At 40.1% G+C, this 20,821-nt stretch overlaps 1 protein-coding gene across 1 annotated transcript; it reads left to right on the top strand.

Annotated features, from left to right (window-relative positions):
• The first annotated feature begins 4,980 nt into the window (after positions 1–4,980).
• apcdd1l (adenomatosis polyposis coli down-regulated 1-like) lies at positions 4,981–15,342 on the top strand. Its single transcript, XM_086086013.1, has 4 exons — positions 4,981–5,305; positions 12,662–12,833; positions 13,011–13,530; positions 13,599–15,342. Exons 1-4 carry the CDS (start codon positions 5,251–5,253, stop codon positions 14,370–14,372), a joined length of 1,521 nt encoding a protein of 506 aa, XP_085942139.1. The 5' UTR covers positions 4,981–5,250; the 3' UTR covers positions 14,373–15,342.
• Positions 15,343–20,821: the final 5,479 nt, after the last annotated feature.

The following is a 20,821-nucleotide window of genomic DNA, read 5'->3' on the forward strand; positions in this document are numbered from 1 at the left end:
ACTGAAGCAACCCCCATTCGCTCCCGGCTGTTTTACTGGAATTTGAATGATTTTGCAAGGCCCACGAAATATTGTGTTCTGTTGCTATAAAAACATGGAACCTACCAAAAGAAAGATTAGAGTCTCTTCTTTCATCAGGAAAAATAGTATATTTGTATCTATTTCCGTTTTGCAGCAACTAGCATTAGAATGTATTCATCATTATTCACAAATCTGTTTAAAATCGTGGGGAATACAGTTTGTTTTCAATATGGACCTGGTTGGTCTCTTTTGCTCTGCTGCTACCTGCTGGTCGTTTGTGTAATAACTACCATCTCTTCAACCGTTTTGTGAAGTTGAGAGGTTGAATAAAAAGCCTTCTGTATGCTGTAGCATAAAAAAAAACGTATAAATACATCTTTAGGACACTTAAAACATTTAAATAGAACAAATTTATTTTTGGGGGAGCAAATTTAATATCAAAATAAATACTTAAAATCACATTTAAAATCATCCTCAAAGGCTCATGTATGAAATTAATTGACAAAGATTAAAACGAAGGACATTTTCGCTATAAAAAGTTAGTTGTAGTTTCAGTTAGTTTTCTTCTTTTTTTTTTAAGCGTTTTCGTTTATCTTATTTCGTTAACGAAATTGTTGTTTGAATTGTATTTTTGATTTGTCAGTTTTCCATGAACTAAAATAACCTTAGTTGATATGCATGTTTTTGTGACTTCTCATATTTGTGTGTAACTATAAGCACGTGTGTGTACATCCATGTGATTATACCAGCACGTGGACTTGTCAAGTATGAGCCCAAGTAAACACGAGCCACACACACACACGTACACAAACGCACACGCTTAGGCCACCGTAGTCGTTGGCCGCGCGAAGATATTAGTTACAGGCCGGGGGGGGTTATTTGATTATAAAATAGCGCGGGTTGTGGGGCTGTATGCTTTCCCTCTGCCAGCTATTTATGTGCCAACCTTGCGAGGTGTGTGTATCTACTGTACGTGCGTGTGCGCATTCCAGAGAGGACCCAGAGTGGATCAAAGCGGCTGACACCCCAGGCAGTGTCCTCCTGAGGGAGCCCACTGTCAGGATCAGAGATCAGTGGTGTCTTGTCGAACCCCCACCGACAACCCCCTCCCACCGCGTGGGGGCCCGTCACAGCCAGTTAGAGCTCAGCCAGAGGCGCTGATCAACAATCAGATTGGTGCCGGCCCAAAATAATGGCCCTGACGAGACAACTGTGAGATATTGTTGCTTATTCTCAACATTTAAAGTGAGGCGGGCGGGGGGTGGGGGGGAGGCAGGTCAAGCCTCGAACCTCCCTGCAACCCCAACTTTGCCGCGGTCTGAACGATACAGAGCAAAAAAAATAATCAACTCGTTTGGCTGTTTGTTGCAAAGGAAATAAAAAAATAAAATAAAAAAAACATCACATGATGAAAAGTTGTTATTTTAATCATGCCAAAAGGGTTTGGCAGTGCTCGACTGGAATTATAACAACATGCATAACTAATAACTCCAAATTCACTGGAGAGATTATTTTTGGACCCCCACAAACACCCGCCCCCTTTTCTACGAAATATGTCACTGTTGATGTAAAAAAAAAAAAATCTGTAAGCATCTACACATGAATCAATGTTATGCTCACGTGTGCCTTGTTGTAAATACGAGCATACTTGTGGACTGCGGTGTTTACATGAGTTGCTTATGGAAAGTTCCACGTTTGTGGGATGATTGTCTTCCCAAATGGAGCAGAAGGAACACGCGGGCCAGCGTGTAAACAACACAGAAGAAGAAACAGCAGGACAGATGACAGTCCAGCGGGTCTCATAAAAAAAAAGAGAAGAAGATACATTAAGGTGTTTACACGTCTAGAACTCATTTGCTCCCAAAAACGTATAAAAACGTTCTATTTTAAATATTGCCATGTTCTCAAAAACATACTTATATGTTGTTTTTTTTAATGCTAGAGCATAACTCATTTGCTCCCAAAAACGTATAAAAACGTTCTATTTTAAATATTGCCATTTTCCCAAAAACATATTTATAAGCTTTTTATGTGTGTGTGTTTTTTTTTTACATACATACAGAAGGCTTTGATGCAGTCTCTGACCTGAAGAGGTCACTTAAAGCAATGGTAGTTATTACAAAAACGGCCAGCAGGTGGCAGCAGAGTACAAGAGATCAGCCAGGACCATGTTGCAAACAAGCTCTTTTACTCCCATTTCTAAATAGATTTGGGAATAATGATGAAATTGAGCTACAGTCTAATGCTAATTGCTGCAAAACGGAAACAGATAGAAATATACACTTAGAAACAGTCATCTACACCTTTATTACATCTCGGCTGGATTACTTGAATGCACTTTATTTCAATTTTTTACTCCGTGGACAGAACTTTGTATCCAGCGACGGTTGTTTTTAAAGTGCTCTCTACAGAGTAAATAAAGTTGAGTTGAGTGTGGGGTGATCGGAAAACTTGGCAAAGAATATTTTTAGTGCTGCAAATCTGCTGTATTAAAAATAAAAAGTGACACAAGTTGCCCGTGATACAGGTTGTTTTGTGTGCGGCACAGCGGACCCCCTTAAGGTCAATTGACGAGGTGCCAGCGCTGCGGTCAGCCCACCCGCCGTAGACGTGCTGCCAAGTCTCGCTTTTGAAGGCCTTCCTCACCTCCACGGCGGCGGTCAGCAGAGTCAACACAATCGGCGTGACTGAGGCGTTTATGTGGCGCGCTAATAAGGTGCCATATGTTGTGTGTGTTTTTTTTTTTTTTTACATCACCTTAACGCAAAAATGTCCACATTTTATTTCTAAAAGCTAAGAGAAAAGATTTAGTTTTTAAATATCATTACTGATCATGCCAAATTTTTATTTTGGACACTCCTGCTTTAATGACTATGTTGTCCCAAGTTGCATTTAAGGTTACTTTACTGTAGATGGAAAACGATAAAGATAGCCACATCTCAAATTTCGGTCTCCGCGGAGGTTAATTGGCAACCAATTACATCGCCAGCCACATGAAGACATCACACGAAAACAAATTGAACAGCAACATCTTGTTCCAGAATTTCCCCCGACGCGCCCAGTGAGCCGCAGACCTCACCGTCAACACTTTTCTCTGCTGGAAGGTTGCTCCAATGTAAACTGCGGATTGTGGAGGAACTGGGACATCTGGACATGTCCAAGCCCGCAACGCCTACTCTGCATCTGAACATGTTTTGTGTGATTTGTATTTTTTTTTCTAAAATAGCTTGGCTTGGTCAAACTGATTTTTCCATGTTGTTGTTTCTTTTCATTTTTTTTTTTTAAACAAGTGAGAAACCATACTTGTTGATTTTAGAATTGACCCGATACGCTTGGAAACGTGATTTCTCTAGGTCATTAGATAATATACATTAAAAATAAATACCAAAATATAATTAAAAAAAAAATGCAAAAAAAAACATTGTCAAGAATAGCTACACAAGTTAAGAAAATGCAAAACCATCAAATTAAAGAAAATTAAATACGAAAGAAAAAACGCAGCAATAAAAACAAAATTTTTCAAAAGCAAAAAAAACAAATTATATCACAAACTGACCAAAAATATATCAAACATGAAAAATAAGAATTAGAACTCCCAAACTCAGCAAAAATGCATCCTAAATCTAAAAATGATCAAGACAATTAATTAATTATTTAATTTTGAATTATTTTAGGTCGGTAATATTTATAAAATTCATTAAAGGATCTTTGTGCAGTTTGTCACTTTTTTTTTTTTTACTCGCGACTGCCACCTCTGGCCCAAAACGCAACTGCAACATCTGTGTCAGGCTCGTTCATGGTGCGCGTGCGAGTACGTGCACGATCGTAAAGCGACGGCCACAGTTGACAAATTAAGACATGACTTCAAATGAGGTAAGAAAAACTCCGCCCCTCCCCAAAGAAACTGTGGAGTGTGCAGGGTCAGCACACTCTACTATAAAGGGAAGATAAAAGCTGATAGGTGCAGTCGGAGTAAAACAGTCAGGGCTCTTCGTACTCATCTGGGCATTGGTGGAGCTTGCATGATGTAGAAAAAAACTTTAATATTACATTTTTAAACTGCACAATGCCCCTTTAAAAAAATCATGATTCAATTATATGTCAACAATGCAATAAATGTAGTGTTTCCTCACAAATGCACAGATACGCACACATAGGAAAAAAAATGCTGGCACACAAAATATTTTGGGCATTTTTCACTTAGGGGTGTACTCACTTTTGTTGCCAGTGGTTCAGTTATTAATGGCTGTATTTTGAGTTATTTTGAGGGAGCAACAAAGTTACACTGTTACTCTATAGAAGCTGTAGACTTAAGTGTCGTCTGCATGGAAATATATAATTAAACACCTGCAGAAATGTTATAGGTATTTCCACTTTTGTGAGATACTGTATACACACACATATATAGATATATATTGTGGGTGAGTTTTGCGGTTCGGTGATGAAACTCACCGACACGAGTGAAAATACAATCCAAACTTTTTTATGGGATCGCTCATACACTACGTAGATGGAAATCAATTATTTTCGAAGAGGCGTGGTGAGCAGTGGCTCATTTGCATGAGACAGGTTAATTTCAGCCAAGCTCGAAAAGAGAGTAAAAAAAGAAAAAGAAAAAGAAAAAGAAAAAAAAAGGGCTACAATAATTCTTGATCCTTGGGTGTTTTGACAAAAGCATGTCACAGACATTAGGACATCTGCGAATGGTTTTAAATAGTGACCAAAAAGGTATAATATATCATCTGCTTTAACAGTGGAAGTTAGGGGGGGGGGGCTCCATTGCCCTTTTAGCATCTAAACGCTCCCTTGAGCTTTTTCATTTAGGAAGTTGAAGGCACACACACACACATTGAAAGCTTCTCTATCTGCTTTGCTCTCTCTCTCAACCTCGGATGCACACATGCACCCTCCCACCATCACATTCTACTCCTCCTCACACACACACACACACACACACACACACACACACACCGAGTGGAAGCCAGCCACTGTGTGCCGCACACTCACGAGGAGAGCCCCAGTGTGGAGATGCTGCATGCCCGCGGACAGTTTTGCCACCAGAGCATGGAAGCCAACAGGCGGATTTAAAAAGAAACAGCGTGCGCAGGATTACGGGAGCACTTGATGCGTGTTCGTGTCATGGTGACAGCTCACGTGATTGTCTGCTGCTGACGGGAGCTTCTCGAGTTCTGGGATCTTAAAAGAGTTGCGCGTTGAAAGGCAGCGATCATGTCAAAGGGACGCTCGGCACACGCGCTCGGGGGGGTCTGCTTGATTTGGCAAGGTGAGTGCAAAGGGGGAATTGGGAGTAGAGGGGTTAGCATATTTTTACAACAAATGATCAGCGTTTTATTGACCCTTAGTAAGCCAAGCACATTATTTAAATTGGGAAAAGCTAACGGCAAACCACCAAACAAAAGTAACAACAATTATATATAGTGAAATAATGATCTTTTTTTCACACCAAGATTAACTCACAAACACACATATTGTTAAATCTGGGCTTGTTTTGACAACAAAATGGAATTCTGTTTGTCTGAATGGCAACAGGTGGAAAGCAGGCTAATTATACATTCTGCCATCTAGTGGAAGAGTAACGAATTGTTGCTTGTCACCATACGTCGTTAGAATAGCTGGATTTAAAAAGACGCTGTAAAACTCTTACTGATACAGTAATCGCCCTCTTTTCAAGGGGAATACAGACCAAGCACTACCCTGCATTGCAAATGTGTTTAATTGCCTAAATTACTAGTTCAACCTCTAAGACAAACTACAATGCCAAAAAAAATGACAGTACATATAATTTCAATTACAAAAATCTGTCCACACTGCCTTGTTTGTTAAAAAAAAAAAAAACAGCCACAAAAGCTCACACAAATGAAGTGCGTTTTAAATCTCATTTACATGTATGCCAAGCCTCTAGGTGGCAGTAGACAAATATTGTTCGTCTCAACGTCACTTCCACAATGCGTCACACAAGCACTGACGGTCAGCGCAAACGATTTATTTATTTTTTAAATAAAACAAACATGTTAACACTACACAAACAATGAGTGAGTACATCATAAAGGAGCGCAGAAGATAAATACAAATACAATAAAACATTTAAAAAAAGATCTCTGGGGTCTACTAGCTGGGCACGTTCTTCCACTGCTGATCAAATCACTTGCGCACATTATAAAAACGTAAAAACAAAACAAAAAAACAAGTACAACTCTCTCAGTTGAGGTGTAAAACTCCAACATACTTCCTCGACAACAATTTATACTTCCCTATATTAGGCAGTGCCTTTTTGTGTATTACAGAAAAGAACACAATAATGACCACAGGCGAGTTGTTGTCAAGCGAATAGATGGGGATACACGAAGAAGAGTTTTTCAACTAGCTGCAGTAATATTAGTTTATGGCAAAGGATGAAGAATATATACCTGAGTATTGATATATCTTCTGTCTACATGTTTTATGGACCATTTGTGTTCAAATAAATGTCGCTTGTAGGATTAATTATACCACAACAACAATGCTAGTTTTGTTAGCAATCTATATCGTTTTGCATTGTATGTTAGCATTAAGATCGCAGATTTTGTCAGATAAAGTGCTGCTGTTAAGTTCGATGCCGCCATCTAGTGTTCGTTACTAAAATTGTTGCTAGCACCTCGAGGCAAAACAAAACAAAAAAAAAGTACTTGATCTTGAAAAACTCGGATGTTGGGTCACATGTAAGCCAAAGAACAACCCCCAAAATGTCAAAGTGCTTTTTTTAAACCTACTACTAATGACCTGCAGGTATATTGTCATTATTAGTCATAGTCAGACAACGTCCTAGTGTTGATTTCATGCGCATGCGAGCGCGTAAAGAAAGAAAGAAAGAAAGGCTCCTGAAGCATGTCAGGTCGCCAAACTTGCCGAGGATTATGTCGCACACAACACCTCGTTAATCACAAGGAAGCGATTAAGCAATTTGTCAGTATTCAAACGGGTCCCCATCCAACCAAAACACAAGCTGGCACTGGTGAATGGTGGCTGTGTCTTCAAAGGCAAAGGAGGAGGAGGAAGAGGAGGCTTCTTCTTCTTCTTCTTCTCCGGCAGCTGCCTTCGAACAATGGCAGCTTCGGAGCAGGCGAGCGTGGCCCTGGAACTAATGTTGCTATTATGTTAATGGTTGGAATAACAGGAGGCGGACATTACGGAGCCTCTGCACCCCCCATGGGTCGCTGAACATCAGGGTTGGTTATGGGTGACGGCTCAGAGGCGGATAGGAGGAGACGTCCACCCAGGTGCAATCATCAGATCTCCTCCACCCCTCGCACTGAGAAGACCGCCCCCTCTCAGCCCCCATGATGGCTGGCAGAGTGTTTTCTTTCGAATCGCGAAGAAGACAAGCGAGGTCGAGCTTCTGAACCTCCGCAGATGCTCAGAAAAGAGGAAAAGATGGTAAACATTTAGAAATAGAGGCAGACGAGTTGTTAAAGGGCCCCAAAAAAAACTCAAGGAAGATGGGTTTTTTTTGCCGCGCTAGAATAAAGTGTAATTGCACATCCACTACAGTAGGTGGCAATGGCGGTCTCAGTGCCAGAGAGTGTAGAAGGAGTATTAGTTCCTCTGCTGAGGTGCACTTAAAGTAGCACTAAGGAACATTTCAACCTTAAAATATTTTCATAACTCTTCTGGTGAAAACAGACTCAAAAATAGTTGAATGGTACCTTTGCCATGGCCTGAGGGGGTCTGCATTATTGTTATTGGAATTAAGCTTTGAGGAGGATGGTAGGAACACTGCCACACAAAAAAAACTACAAATGTGCTGACTGCTTTATGGCATAGGTCACTTCCCCCTTTCCCCATTTGTTACAAAGACAGAAGTCAATTGGCATTAGCCCATAAACGACGCAATGCGCTTGTCCTTATGGGAAATGTGGTCTTCCTTCAGGCATAACATTACCGCTTTTGTCCATATGGCGTCGCCATAAACAACGTAAACTAGTTAAAGTTTAAAGTTGTGGCTGAGAGAAATATTTTCTTCCAAAAAATACAACAAAACCATCATTAATCTTATGGTGTCTTCCACAAAAAATGACAAGTGTTTCTTCTGCTAGGTTAAACAATTTTGATGTATTATTTGACAACCTATAAATGTTAATTTCATGATGACAAACCCAATCGAGGGTTTTAGAAAGCCTTTGTCCGTGGAAGCCCGGTGGCCACGTACAAACAGGAGCCAGAATTTGACATCCAGTGGGCAAAGCCACACAAGAGCTCTCGTGTAAATAAACCAGAGTTTGGGATGAAACGCTCAAAGTGTGATGAAAAGACAACAGCGGCCGTCCGCTTGCTCTCCCCGCGGACGCATGACCCAAGTTAGAATAACAACGCCGAGCTGCGGCGCTTTGAAAAGATCAACTTGACCTCGGCCTGACTTACACAAATGAGAAGGGAGGGACAATGGGCACCATTTGTATCACAAGTCCTTTGTGTCTACCTCGCTTTGCATTTACAAGCGGTTTATTTACACAATCAGAGCCATTCTTGCATTCTGGCAAGTGCAAGTTTGATGGAAGGAGTTTCTTTGTTGTTCCTTTTTGAACATGATGTCTTTTATTTACTATAAACACCCTGAGGGTGTATGTGGCTGTTTCAACTCTGACCAGGACCTTTCACCGAAGCTAAGCTAATGTTCCCTGCTAAGGATTAATGAATAAGTCAGTGATGTTATAACCTATATTATAACGCTTTAGTATTTAAGGGAAAATAATAGAGCTAACCTGCAAAATAAATACATTTAAAAAAGGCATTCCTTAAAAAAAAAAATATATATATATATATATATAAAATTTATTTTATTTTTCATTGCCTTTTTCACCCCTTTCCCTCCCAAAAAGGTAATAGTAACAGTATTTTTTTTTGTCATCTCCTGTCCCCCAAAAAATAAATGAAGATTTTTTTTAAAGTTGAGTTTTTTGTACAATTTTAGCGTTTCAGGTTATTTTGTCACTTAATTTCGATTTTTGTCATTTTTTTTACATTTTTAGGATGAAACTGAATGCAGACATCACAAAAATGTAAAAATAGGAATAAATGAAGGAAAAAATGGACAAAAAATGTTTTTCACATAGCGACGATTTGTTGAGGGGGAAAACACCTCCAGTTTTATCTTTGTGAGCTGTTGAAAAAAATAGAAAGACTGAAAAAAGATCAATCAAAACAAACATTTAAAAAAAAAAAGTTTTCATCACCAAAAAAGTGAAAGTCAATTGAATGAGTAACATTCTTCTTGAAATCTAAACTTTCATGCAGTCATATCATAGTGGTGTTATATTTCTTAACCCACAAATATGCCCCTTTTATGCAACTATTTTCCATACAAAATTGTAAGAAAAGGGTTTCTTCTGAAATTAGATAGGAAAACAGACTGTCCACAACAGACTACTAAGGCATCATTATGTTTTAATTTAGAGAGCAACTATAATAAAAAAATAAAAATAAAAAAAAGAAGTCCTTGTTAGTACAGTAAGTACTCATACAAGAAGATGTTGTAGGGAAACGGTAACGTTGTACGCAGCAAGTCATGCATCACCACAGATTATGGATCAAAGAGTCAAGATAGGAGATCACGTAGAGAACAAAGCCCCCCAGAGACGTTCGCTTCACTGCAAGGAGCTCACGAGATAACTGTGACAAATAGCAAGATAAGCAATGAGGACAAACATGCTTCTTTTGTTTCTTTTGGACCGAGCGCTGTGAGAAACAACTCAGCAGACACCTCTTGCGTGTGCGCACACACATACAAAAGGGTAAAATATGACAACCTGGAGGACACACACATTCAAACACTCAATTTCAAGATAGACGGCACGAAAAACGACGGCTATTAACAATTTTTTCCTCAAACACATACAACTTTAGTCTCCCAAGATTATTCTGCTGTCATTTATTTATTTTCTCTTTAGTGCCATCTTGACATCATTCATCGTTCAAGCAGACGCAGCTGTTCCGTTTTCTTCAACAAAGACAGCACCTGTATCACATGTTAGCTGTTGACCTATGAACCGCAGCAGGAAGGAGTTATTTATAGACTATTTGGTGAGAGGAACTGATTGCTGAATGAAACACGGATGACAAGGAGGTGCACATGAAGAGTTGAAGACTGTCGTGGAAATGCGAATCAAGTAAAATGCTGTTTGACTGGCTGAGTAGGAAATGAACCGAAAAAGTTGCCCTCATCTCCTCCAAATGGAGTCGTGGGTCGCATATTACGGCGTCGTCTCATTTGTGGTTGACCGAGGCTCTTTTTGTAGAGTAATACTTAAAATCTCTCAATGAGCAATTTTGTTTTACTAAGCTCTTTGCTTTTACGAGTTCCTTTCTTTCTTGTTCTGTTGTAAATGCAACCATATGCAGCACTGGATTAAGATCCAAAAGAGGGAATGACACATGACCTCGGGAAACACTCCATACAACTTCATGCTTTTGGCACAAACAACATACTTAAATTTAGCCCCATATGACGACACTGTACTTTTTTTTGGCACTCTGTTCATTCACTATTGTGACCACTTGGACAACATGTAGCATGCAGCTTCAGACGATGGTTAACATGAAACAGACCTGCCGGCCAACTTTTCAGTCATTTAATATTAACATGCTCCCAAAGACGGATTTATAAATTTTTTATGTTTTTTTTTTATGCTAGACCATAGCCTTCAGAAGGCTTTGATGCAGCCTCTGAACTGAAGAGAACGCTTGAAGCAATGGTAGTTATTACACAAACGGCGAGCAGGTGGCAGCAGAGTATAAGAGATCAACCAGGGCCATGCTGCAACAAAGCTGTTACCCCCACTGTTTTTAAACAGATTTGTGAATAATGATGAAACTTGCTAATTGCTGCAAAACGTAAAGATAGAAGAAAAAATTCTGATGAAAGAAAAGACTAATCTTCTTTTGGTAGGTTTCATGTTTTTATAGCAATAGAACAATATTCTGTGGGCCTTTCAAAATCCAGTAAAACAGTCGGGAGCGAAGGGGGTTGCTTCAGTGAAAATGGCTGGAAGTGAATGATTTAAAGATTTTTTTTTTTATGTAGTCATTGCAGATCAGCTTCCATTACACAATTGTCATAAGAATATAATGTTGCAATGGTAACAAACGTACCAACTGATCCTCGTGCTAGGCACCCAGACTTCCACAAAATTAGAGACAAATTGGACAGGTCGATTTAGCATATATTTGCTCACTAATAAAGATGCAAACAGCAGCAATAAATACAACAAACGGTTCAAACAAACAAAAGTGTTTTTTATTTCTTAAGACCATGGCCCCAACTTGGAATAAAGAAATCAGTTCAGTTGATTTTGCTCCCACTAAATTGTGCAGTACAGCGGGTAACGAAGCAATGAAAAATAAAAAACACATATTGACAAGAGTACAAATAAGTCAAACAAAAATCTGCATTGCAGTTGGAATTTTTCCGCAAGAGTGTGTGCATCTTTCCTCAACGGAAAAATGTGAGCCTACATCATAAACGTTTCAATATTCCTTAATCCTGCGAGAGAGTAAAAAGATCTGCTGCTCATCCAAAGACTTAACAGTTGACACCTCGTCAGCTCAATGCGGGTCAGACTGCATGTGAAGTCACAAGGGAGGAACATTGGGCATAAAGCTGTCACAATATGATGACCCTCGGAATTGGAATCCTCAGAAAGAGCTCGGCGAGATGATGACAGCAAAAAATAAATCACATAATTGCACGTTGAGAACAAGCGGTCGGTGTGTGTGAGAACACGCCGCCTTGTTGTAAAACCACAAGGACGCAATCAGAAAATCCTTTTGTCTCCATCTCGGCTCAAACCTGATCTTTGCTTAGGGTCTCAAGACACAACTTTGAGCACGCAGAAGCCGAGAGCGCATTTATGCAGCGAGAGAAAGCACAAGTCAAACAAATTTGACAGTATCCGACGATCGCCGCTTTCATTGGGAACAACGTTACTGTCTCAGCGTTCGCGGAGGCGGGAAGGAAACGGGACGGGAGCTTTCAGCTATTGTCACTCAGATGGTTTTCATTGTGGCCGACTGCCTCTCTCGGTTTTCGTCACCTGGACGACAAAAAGTTGTGCATGGTAATGATGTTAACGCGCACACGAAAAGCAGGGATTGTGATTTGCGGCTGTAAGGTCGATTGAAGTGAACGGGGCCACCGCCTTGCAACTACACCAAACTCACGATACGGAAAATAAGATGCTTATTGGAATTTGATAAGAACGTCGCTCTCATGCAGAAATGCTGTATGTCCAAATGGTCTATGTCCACGTTTGGATGGGTAGCAAAGTCGGCCACGTTTGTCAAGCACTGGAATTTGCCCTAAATGGACTATCAAACCAAAAAGGCCCAGTTCTTGTTCAATTTCAAGCATAACTTGACTTTTTTCATGCATTCTATTGTGTTGGAAGCCCACCCCCAATTTTGGAAGGTGGGGGGTTGTGTTGAGGAAACCTAAAATACATTACCTCCAGTATAAAACACACTTGCAAAAATCAACAGCTTATTAACTATACTGAAGCTATTCCAAATCAATTATTTCAAGAAATATAAATTATCAAAGCTCATGGGGTCATCAGTTGAATTAATTGCCGTCACTTCTACTTCCTAGTCGCATTGATGGCTGCGACGAGGAGTAAAGTCTGGGAGGTGCCCACAACATCCTCCAACTTCAGCGAAAGCCTGCAATGGCAGCCCCACTGCCACTACCGCCACCATCAGGACAGAGTGACAATCACAGCAGAAATGCCGCCAAGGCTGGATGGCACCTGGCTGTCAACAAGGTGAACTTTTGTCAAACACAGTGAAACCTAAGAAGGCAAACAGTACAGGAGGTTCTTGCTTTACCGCAGAGTTCAGTTCTTTTAATAAATGTTATACCTCTCAAAGAGAATCACTGAACTAAACAATCAAGACGCTTAAAATATCTCAACTGATAACTTCTAACCTACTATTTTCAGATGTGAAGTTCGTCCAGGTCCAGAGTTCCTCACCCGTTCCTACACCTTCCACCCCAGTCGTCACTTCCAGGCGCTGCAGCACTACTATGCTGACAGTGGGTGCGAGAATCCCGCCTACTCCCTGGCGATCCGAGGCAGGCTCCGTATTCGCCAAGCCTCCTGGATCACCCGCGGAGCCACCGAAGCCGACCATAACCTCAGCGGGGTGGCCATCGTCGTCCACAGCTTAGCAGCCAAGCAGAAGCTGACCTCCAGGCTGCCTCCATCCTGCGTGGGTCCGAGCCTGGCTCGGCTGGTTCCTGGGAAGCCGCAGGACCTTTACAATACCCGGGCAGGAAGAGGGTGCCTGGAGGCTATGGGCTTTTCCATGATGGAGCTAGATTTGGTTAGGGTGGAGACGCAGCACCGCGACCATGGGCAGAAAATCCAAACGCTCTTCTTGGGGGACATACACACTGACTGGACCCAAAGAACTCATTATAGACCGACAGGGTATCAGCAGCCCCTGCAGAGTGCCATGGTGAGTTTTAATGCCAACAACTGCATCCAGTACCGCCATGCTAATTATTCTTCCATTAATCCTTTCAGCATCACATTCATCCCTGCCTGGTGTGTGCCCTGGTGTACCGCTCCACAGAACAACGGCCCCCAGTTATACCCCGCCAAACCCAAAGCCCTGTTTCCTTGTCCGGACACTGGGTAAGCCAACAGTGTGAAACCCGTCCCACGGTTCTGTTCCTCACCAGAGAGTTCCACTTTGATCCTGATCAACAAGCGTGGGAGGGGATCTACCGCCACTACTCTGACCCCCTCTGCTCCCAGAACACCTTCACCCTGAGAGCTTCGGGTCACTACGCTCAGGGAAACCCTTCAGTCAAAGTACCGGGAGCCACAGAGTTTGTCTTTAAGGTGACTGAAGTGAGGGTGACAGCTGAAGAGGAGTCCACAGCAAAGTTGTTGAACAGGACGAAGCCTGGGAAGTGCGGGCAGGCCGGAGAGTGGAAGGTCGGAGCGGAGCAGGCCCTGAGCACCACGCACGGGTGCACAGTTCTTGGCATCAAGCTACCACATAAGGAGTACGAGCTTTTCAAGGTTGAGCTGGACCACAGGAGACACCCGCTGCTGTATGTTGGCGAGAGACCGACGGATGGTTCCAGCCCAGACCGTCCGATGAGGAGGGCCACTTCCTTTCAGGCTCCCTTAATGCTATGCAGTGGCACAGAGAGACAGCCCCCCAGTCGCTATGGTTCCGGATTCAAAAGCAAACAAGTCCAGGTGGATACCAACGGGACTGGGAGGCTAACACAGATCCTTTTGGTGGTCCTTGGATCTGCCCTGTGCAGCTGGAATTGGGTATTTTAGAGACTTGGCACATTGATGGTTCTCCCTCGTTACAAGACTTTCAGGGGAACCAAATGGACAGCATAGTGGTACCTTGACTTAGAACTTATGAGATTTTCAAGTAATGTGCCATAACTTGGTTAATAATTATTTTTTTGTGTTGTGTGCCCAAATTGGAGTTCTGAGCTTCAGATATGCCGTTGTTGGAGTTAAGTTAAATAATTGAAGCAATTTAGGCATGGCAATGATAATGCATGTGGGCAAGGAGAGTCACAAATTAGGTTTTGGCGGACTGGAACAAATTAATGGCATTTCAATTCATTGCAATGTGGAAAAGTGATTTAATACACTACAAATTAAGCTGTGAGCTTGATCATGGAAGAAATTATACTTGTAAGTCATGGTACCACGGTATCTATATTTTTTAAATATATTTTTTATCCACTCCCGATGTTGGACTTCCAATGGTGCCTTTAGATTCCCTTCAAGGATCCTAAGCTACAGTTCCAGTTCTACTTAAAACTAATACGCACATAAAGTATGAAAAAAACCCAGATTCTACCCTCATTTTGTGGAAAATGTTTTCATGTAATGCCATCATGACAAATCAAGATGACTGTTGAAATGAGAATCAACAGAGCGCTCCTTTTCGAGCCAGGATGCAGTAGAACTAATGCACTTTGTACAGACTATTGTTTATACTGGAAAGAAAAGCAGCCAACAAGTAGAAATTCTATAATCAGTTCTAACAGCTACCGTCCTTATAGGTCCAAGTCGACTTAGTGGCATAAGATGTTGCTCTTCTTTTAAAAGCCTTTAAGCTTTCAGTGTAAACGCGTCCAATGACTATTTATTTCATCGCCATATATGCAGTATATATAGATACTGTACGTTTTTTTGAATGACTTTTGTAAGATTTATTTGTTATTTTTTTGTAAACACGACCAGAAGTCATTCATTTCTTTTTGCATTAAAATATTTTTTTCCATAACTTGTGTCTTCATGACTTTGGAGCTACATGCTACTTCCATGAGATTCTGACGAATAAATACAGAGTCTGAGGTGTTGGACAGACGTCTGTTGCTGCAGTGGGGATTTAACCCAAAAATTGGAACATGCCATAGACTATCACTAACGCACGATCCAGGTCATAACAACAGTTACGCTTGACTAGATCATCTTATGCCAATGTGCAAACCAGTTCAACGCGCACATTTGTCATGTTTGTAAGTCAAGACCGTAGCAAACCAATGAGCTTCTGTATATGTGAAATACCGCAGAGACTTCTATAGATGTACATTATGTTGACGTTTAACGACCTCGTAATGATGACCAGGTACTCAAAATTAGTGACATTGCATGTTACAGTACGATTTCTACCCCATCATGTCAACAAATACTTGACAAACAGCTCGACAAGCGAAAAATAAATGTCAACAGTGTGAATATTATACACACAGAACAGTCTTACATTGGATGCAAAGAGGCTTTGCTCGGGCAGGAGCTGTGAAGTCAACAGAGTCAACATATTTTTATGCGTTATGGCTGAAAGAAGTGAAGCATTATGATTCATGGAACCATATTACCCATTTGGAAAACACCTGTCTCCATAAAATAATTCCAGGCTCCTCAGTTCAGACCAATAACACTTTTTTTCCCAAAGACGATGGTCAAGGAACAATGTTGTTTTGGGGTGGATTTTGGAGAAAAACACACATTTTGTCCTCACAATAATCTGCACAATCATTCAAGATATGATCAAATGTAGTGAACACAGAGCGAAAGTGCGAACTACTCCTTTCCAGATGCGCCATACTGTTCCTATTAAATTGTGCGAGAATGGCGATGGCAGCTGCAAAGCTCATGAGGTCACATCCTTCAAACTTGGATGGGAAATATCAGTCTGGAAGCCCCCCAAGACCAAAAAGCTTGAGCACAGATCAAGAGAAAAGGGAGATCAGAGGCTTGCGGGAGGGGTTCGGGGGGGTGGGGGTATAAGCCTTCAGATACTGTCAGACCCCCGATGAGGACCGCGAGGAGGTTTTCGTTGTCTTTTCTTGTGGTTTCTGTCAAGCGGCAGGAAGGAGCGCCCGGCGGCCTGTTAGCAATCAGGCCTCACAGGACTGCTGAGTGAGTCCATTCAACGAGCGAAACGCAACATAAAACAGACCTGATTTAGCACGTGTGTCAAAACAGCAAAGTATGACTGCATTTGGAGGAAGTTCATCATAATGGAGAAAGGAAAAGTGCTGATGAGATTTCAAGATTGATCCGCACTTAAGCCGTTACTCTTCCTATAGACAAAAAAAAAAACGAGAGATCTTGTGATAACCTTGCCTCTGAACTTGTGGCTTGCATAGCGTTGGTGGTGCACCAGTTAGCAATATGCCATCTTTCCCTGGCACACAAATTAAGAATGCTCACAGTTGACATCTGTGGGTTCAAAAACCTTTTACAGATTAGTGAGAATGATTTGAGACTTTCCCAAAAGTTAGTGTAGCTAATTTACATAATAACTTCCACAACAATGTGTTTCTACGACCCAGAGCCACTTTGAAGCTCCAGTTGTGTGACTGTACAGTCTTCATTGACCCCCAAGCCTGTGCTATCAATAATACTGGTTTTTAAGGGTGCCATTTCAGAAAAACAAGAACTAAAGAAAGTAGGGGTGGGAATCTTTGACTCACAAAATCGATTCAGAATCAATTTTTGATTGAAAACGATTTTTGATTCAAAATAATTTGACTGACAATGAGTTGAATCGTCATGATCTAACTCCAGTCTGGTTTGCAAGAGAGAATGACAAATGGAGACATTAAAATGTTTTTTTTCTTTTTTTTATACACATGTATCAACTTTTGAATTGCAAGGAAAGTGCCCTTTTCCACAAAAACAGTATGTGTACCACAACTGCTACTCTACGCGCCACTGACTGGCTAACGCTAATTAGTGCGCTACTCGTGGCACTTTCACCACTCAAAAGAACGGCTATTCATACAAAATCACTTCAGAAATGTATACAGAGAAGCATGTTAACATTACTCACCGGCATATGCTCTTCCTACGCTGCAAAAAAAACAACTTTTATTGGCATAACGTGATCGTGACTTTTTTCTTCTACTATAATGTGGCTACAACTTATTATTGTATCAGAATGCGCGGAACCACACTGCCCTTAAGTGGCCAAATCGTGTACAGCATGAACACCGCTCCCTATAAAGGCACAACAAAGACGGATGGACAAGACAGTATAAAATAATTTCAATAAAAACGATTTTGGGACATTTTATATTGATTCTGATTACCAATCCTCTGCAATAACCACTGGACCATTGCTGCCATTTTATATTGATTCTGAATCGTAGTAAATGAGAATCGCGTTTCTTCCGAGAATCGATTTTTTGAACACCCGTAGTGGAAAGTACGTTTTAATTCTTGATCCTTGGCGTATATGAACAAAAACATGTCACAGGCATACAAAGACACCTGGGAACTGTTTCAGACTGGACAAAAAAAACTGCATCTATAAGTTAAAAAATCAATCTGCAAATGTTTCTCAAGGCTACAGTCAATTGGATCAAAATTGTTCCTATAAGATGAGAAAGAAAAGAAAATAAGCCCCCGGGAGTTTTCTTTCAGATGAATCAAGTTTCCAAACCTCAAACAGTTTGGTGGTTGAAGCTAACAAATGTTCTGGCAAGCAAAAAGAAATCAAATAAAACAAGAGTAGCGTGTTTGGACGGCACATATGCAGCAGATGTATGCTTTTTTGTTTTGATTTTTTTCCCCTTGCTGACATTTTACCTCCAATCTCCCGCCTTCCCATAAAATACACATAATTGACATGACATCACTTGAGCCGTGCGGTTAGCGTCCAAACTCTCTCACTCAAGTCAAATTTCAGACTGTTAAAAAAAATAGTTTGTTTTTTTTAAAGTTTTTTTACACAAATATGAGCTGCAGCTGCGCCGTAAAAGACATTATTGGCCTTGAGATGACTGGCTCTGTGAAATACATGCATTTTTGGGGGGCTTCAACTGCATTTCTCTGCTTAATATCTTGTCAAAAACCGATTTCATAAATAATTGTAGAACAACACGGCCTGATGCACTTTTTTTTTTTTTTAGGAACACTAGCAGTATTACAGATAATACTTTTTTTTTTTTTAAATTGTAGGTTTTATCAGTTGTCATTTTTTTATATTAATAAAATATTGTATATTTGCAATTATCAAAAATGATAATTGCACTATAAATAATTAGTTATAAATGTTTGCATATAATTAGCTTCATTTACAATTTGACAATAAATTGTACCAAAAAAAGAAGTACATTTTGACTGAGTGAATACTTTCCAGATGCACTCTACAAGTAATTTTGACATACTTTAGCATGTGTTTTTAAAAGTTTGGATAAAATTTAAATTATACAATTTTTAAGTGTAATAAAATAATTTAAAAATAAAATAAAATTCCACTTTTCATGATGTTAGACACTCCAGGTGACTAAGCACTGGGGGGGAAAAAAGATGAAGTGTTGAAATGAAAATTATACCAACACTGGCGGTGGTCGAGCTGCTTAGTATAATATACAACCAATTAAATACCAATCACATGCAGCATAAGTACAAGCAATCCAACTGTAATATAGAAAACCCAAGATGGACATGTAAAAACATTTGTGATGGACAACCTCTTAAACACAGTTGTTAGATCTAAGTATTAATATGACAAATTCATGGCGTCGTGTTTCTGTTCTAAAGGTTGGACTCACATAAATGATTGAAAAGGTTTATTGTTACAAAAGCTTCCAGACTGCATCCCTCTGTGCCAGTTGTCCGGGCTCCAAGCTTTCTTAAAGCCGCAGGTCCGTTTAAAAACTATTGTTTCTGTGGCTTCAACTGGAAAATGTATAAATGATACAATCCAAAAGTGTTTGATTTATGGGGACCACACCTGAAGGACGCTCGCAAATAAATCGACTTCGATCATGTTTGACAGTTTGACGTTCACGTTGTTGGAAAATAAACGCTCATCACTGGCAGCTGATTGTTTTCTTGAAGAGCTTTCATGCCAGATATACAATACACTATCATAATTACTGGAAGCCGCCTGATGGGATACTTAGTGGCCATGTACAACTACACTTTTTTTTAGTTTATTACCCGTCGTCTATTGAGCACTCCTTTTATTTTAGGCCAATCTTGACGGGTATATGATACGCTGCAGGTTAAAAAATGAAAAATATCACACCAAAATGAAATTAACGAGTTTTAGACAACATTGTATAGTTAAAATGTATTTGGTTTTGACTTTGCAAGATTTCTCTTCTGTGTCACAGCTTGGTCAATGTATATAACACTAAATTGCAAATTAAACGAAAAAACAAGGACATATATATATATATATATATATATATATATATATATATATATATAAAGGTTTGTCAACACAAGAGCTGTATAAAGCAAACACACAGAACTACACACAAAACATTTGCTAAACTGCTACCAAAAAAAATATATACAGTACAGGCCAAAAGTTTGGACACACATCTCATTCAATGTGTTTGCTTTATTCTCGATTGTCGATTCTCACTGAAGGTATCAAAACTAAGAATGAACACATCTGGAGTTATGTACTTAAAAAAAAAAAAAAAGTGAAATAACTGAAAACGTATTACCGCTATGTACACACGTGTTCATTCATAGTTTTAATGCCTTCCGTGAGAATCGACAATGTAAATAGTCATGAAAATACAATGCATGGGAAGGTGTGTCCAAACTTGTGGGATATGTTAAGTGATTTTTGGTCAGTGATCTGCTCGGAAAATCTTTTGACACCGACAATCACAAATGTTAAACCTGATCAATATTTACAATAGTAATACTCGTGCATATGAACGCAGTGACTGATTGTTTGTGTCATCGGAGTAGATATGACAAGAGTTTAGAGCTGAAACGATTAATTGAATCATTTATTATGATTCAATTACAAAAAAAAGTCTAAGTTGCAGCAGCAGGGTTAGAAGCATGTTGTAGAAGATGAGGATAGCAACCCCCAAGTGACAGATTTTAATGCAAAATCCATCTTTATAATCAGGTAATCAGTAGAATTTATTCCAAAAATATATGATAACTGCAGTCTTACAAGACGTTGTAACCGCCATGCAGTTACCAGAAGCTATCAGTTAGCCTAGCCTGTATTTCTGCTTCTATTGCAGCCCTGTGGCAACCGCGCCACACACTAAGAGCATTTAAGACAAACTTGCCAATTTTTTCCTCATCATGTGTGCAATCTCTATCAAAAAAGGAAGGTTAAGATGCAAAAAAATAAATAAATTGGCGTGTATATCTCGCTTCGAAATCAGAAATTTCCTATAAAAGCAGATTGCGGAAAATGGATGCAAATAAAATAGACCCCAGTAGCTTATACACACACAAACAGGAAATTACTTCACACAGCCAGGTCG

This window comes from Leptonotus elevatus, chromosome 10, assembly GCF_054856555.1.
Source record: "Leptonotus elevatus isolate MCC_2025b chromosome 10, RoL_Lele_1.0, whole genome shotgun sequence".
Taxonomy (NCBI): Eukaryota; Metazoa; Chordata; class Actinopteri; order Syngnathiformes; family Syngnathidae; genus Leptonotus; species Leptonotus elevatus.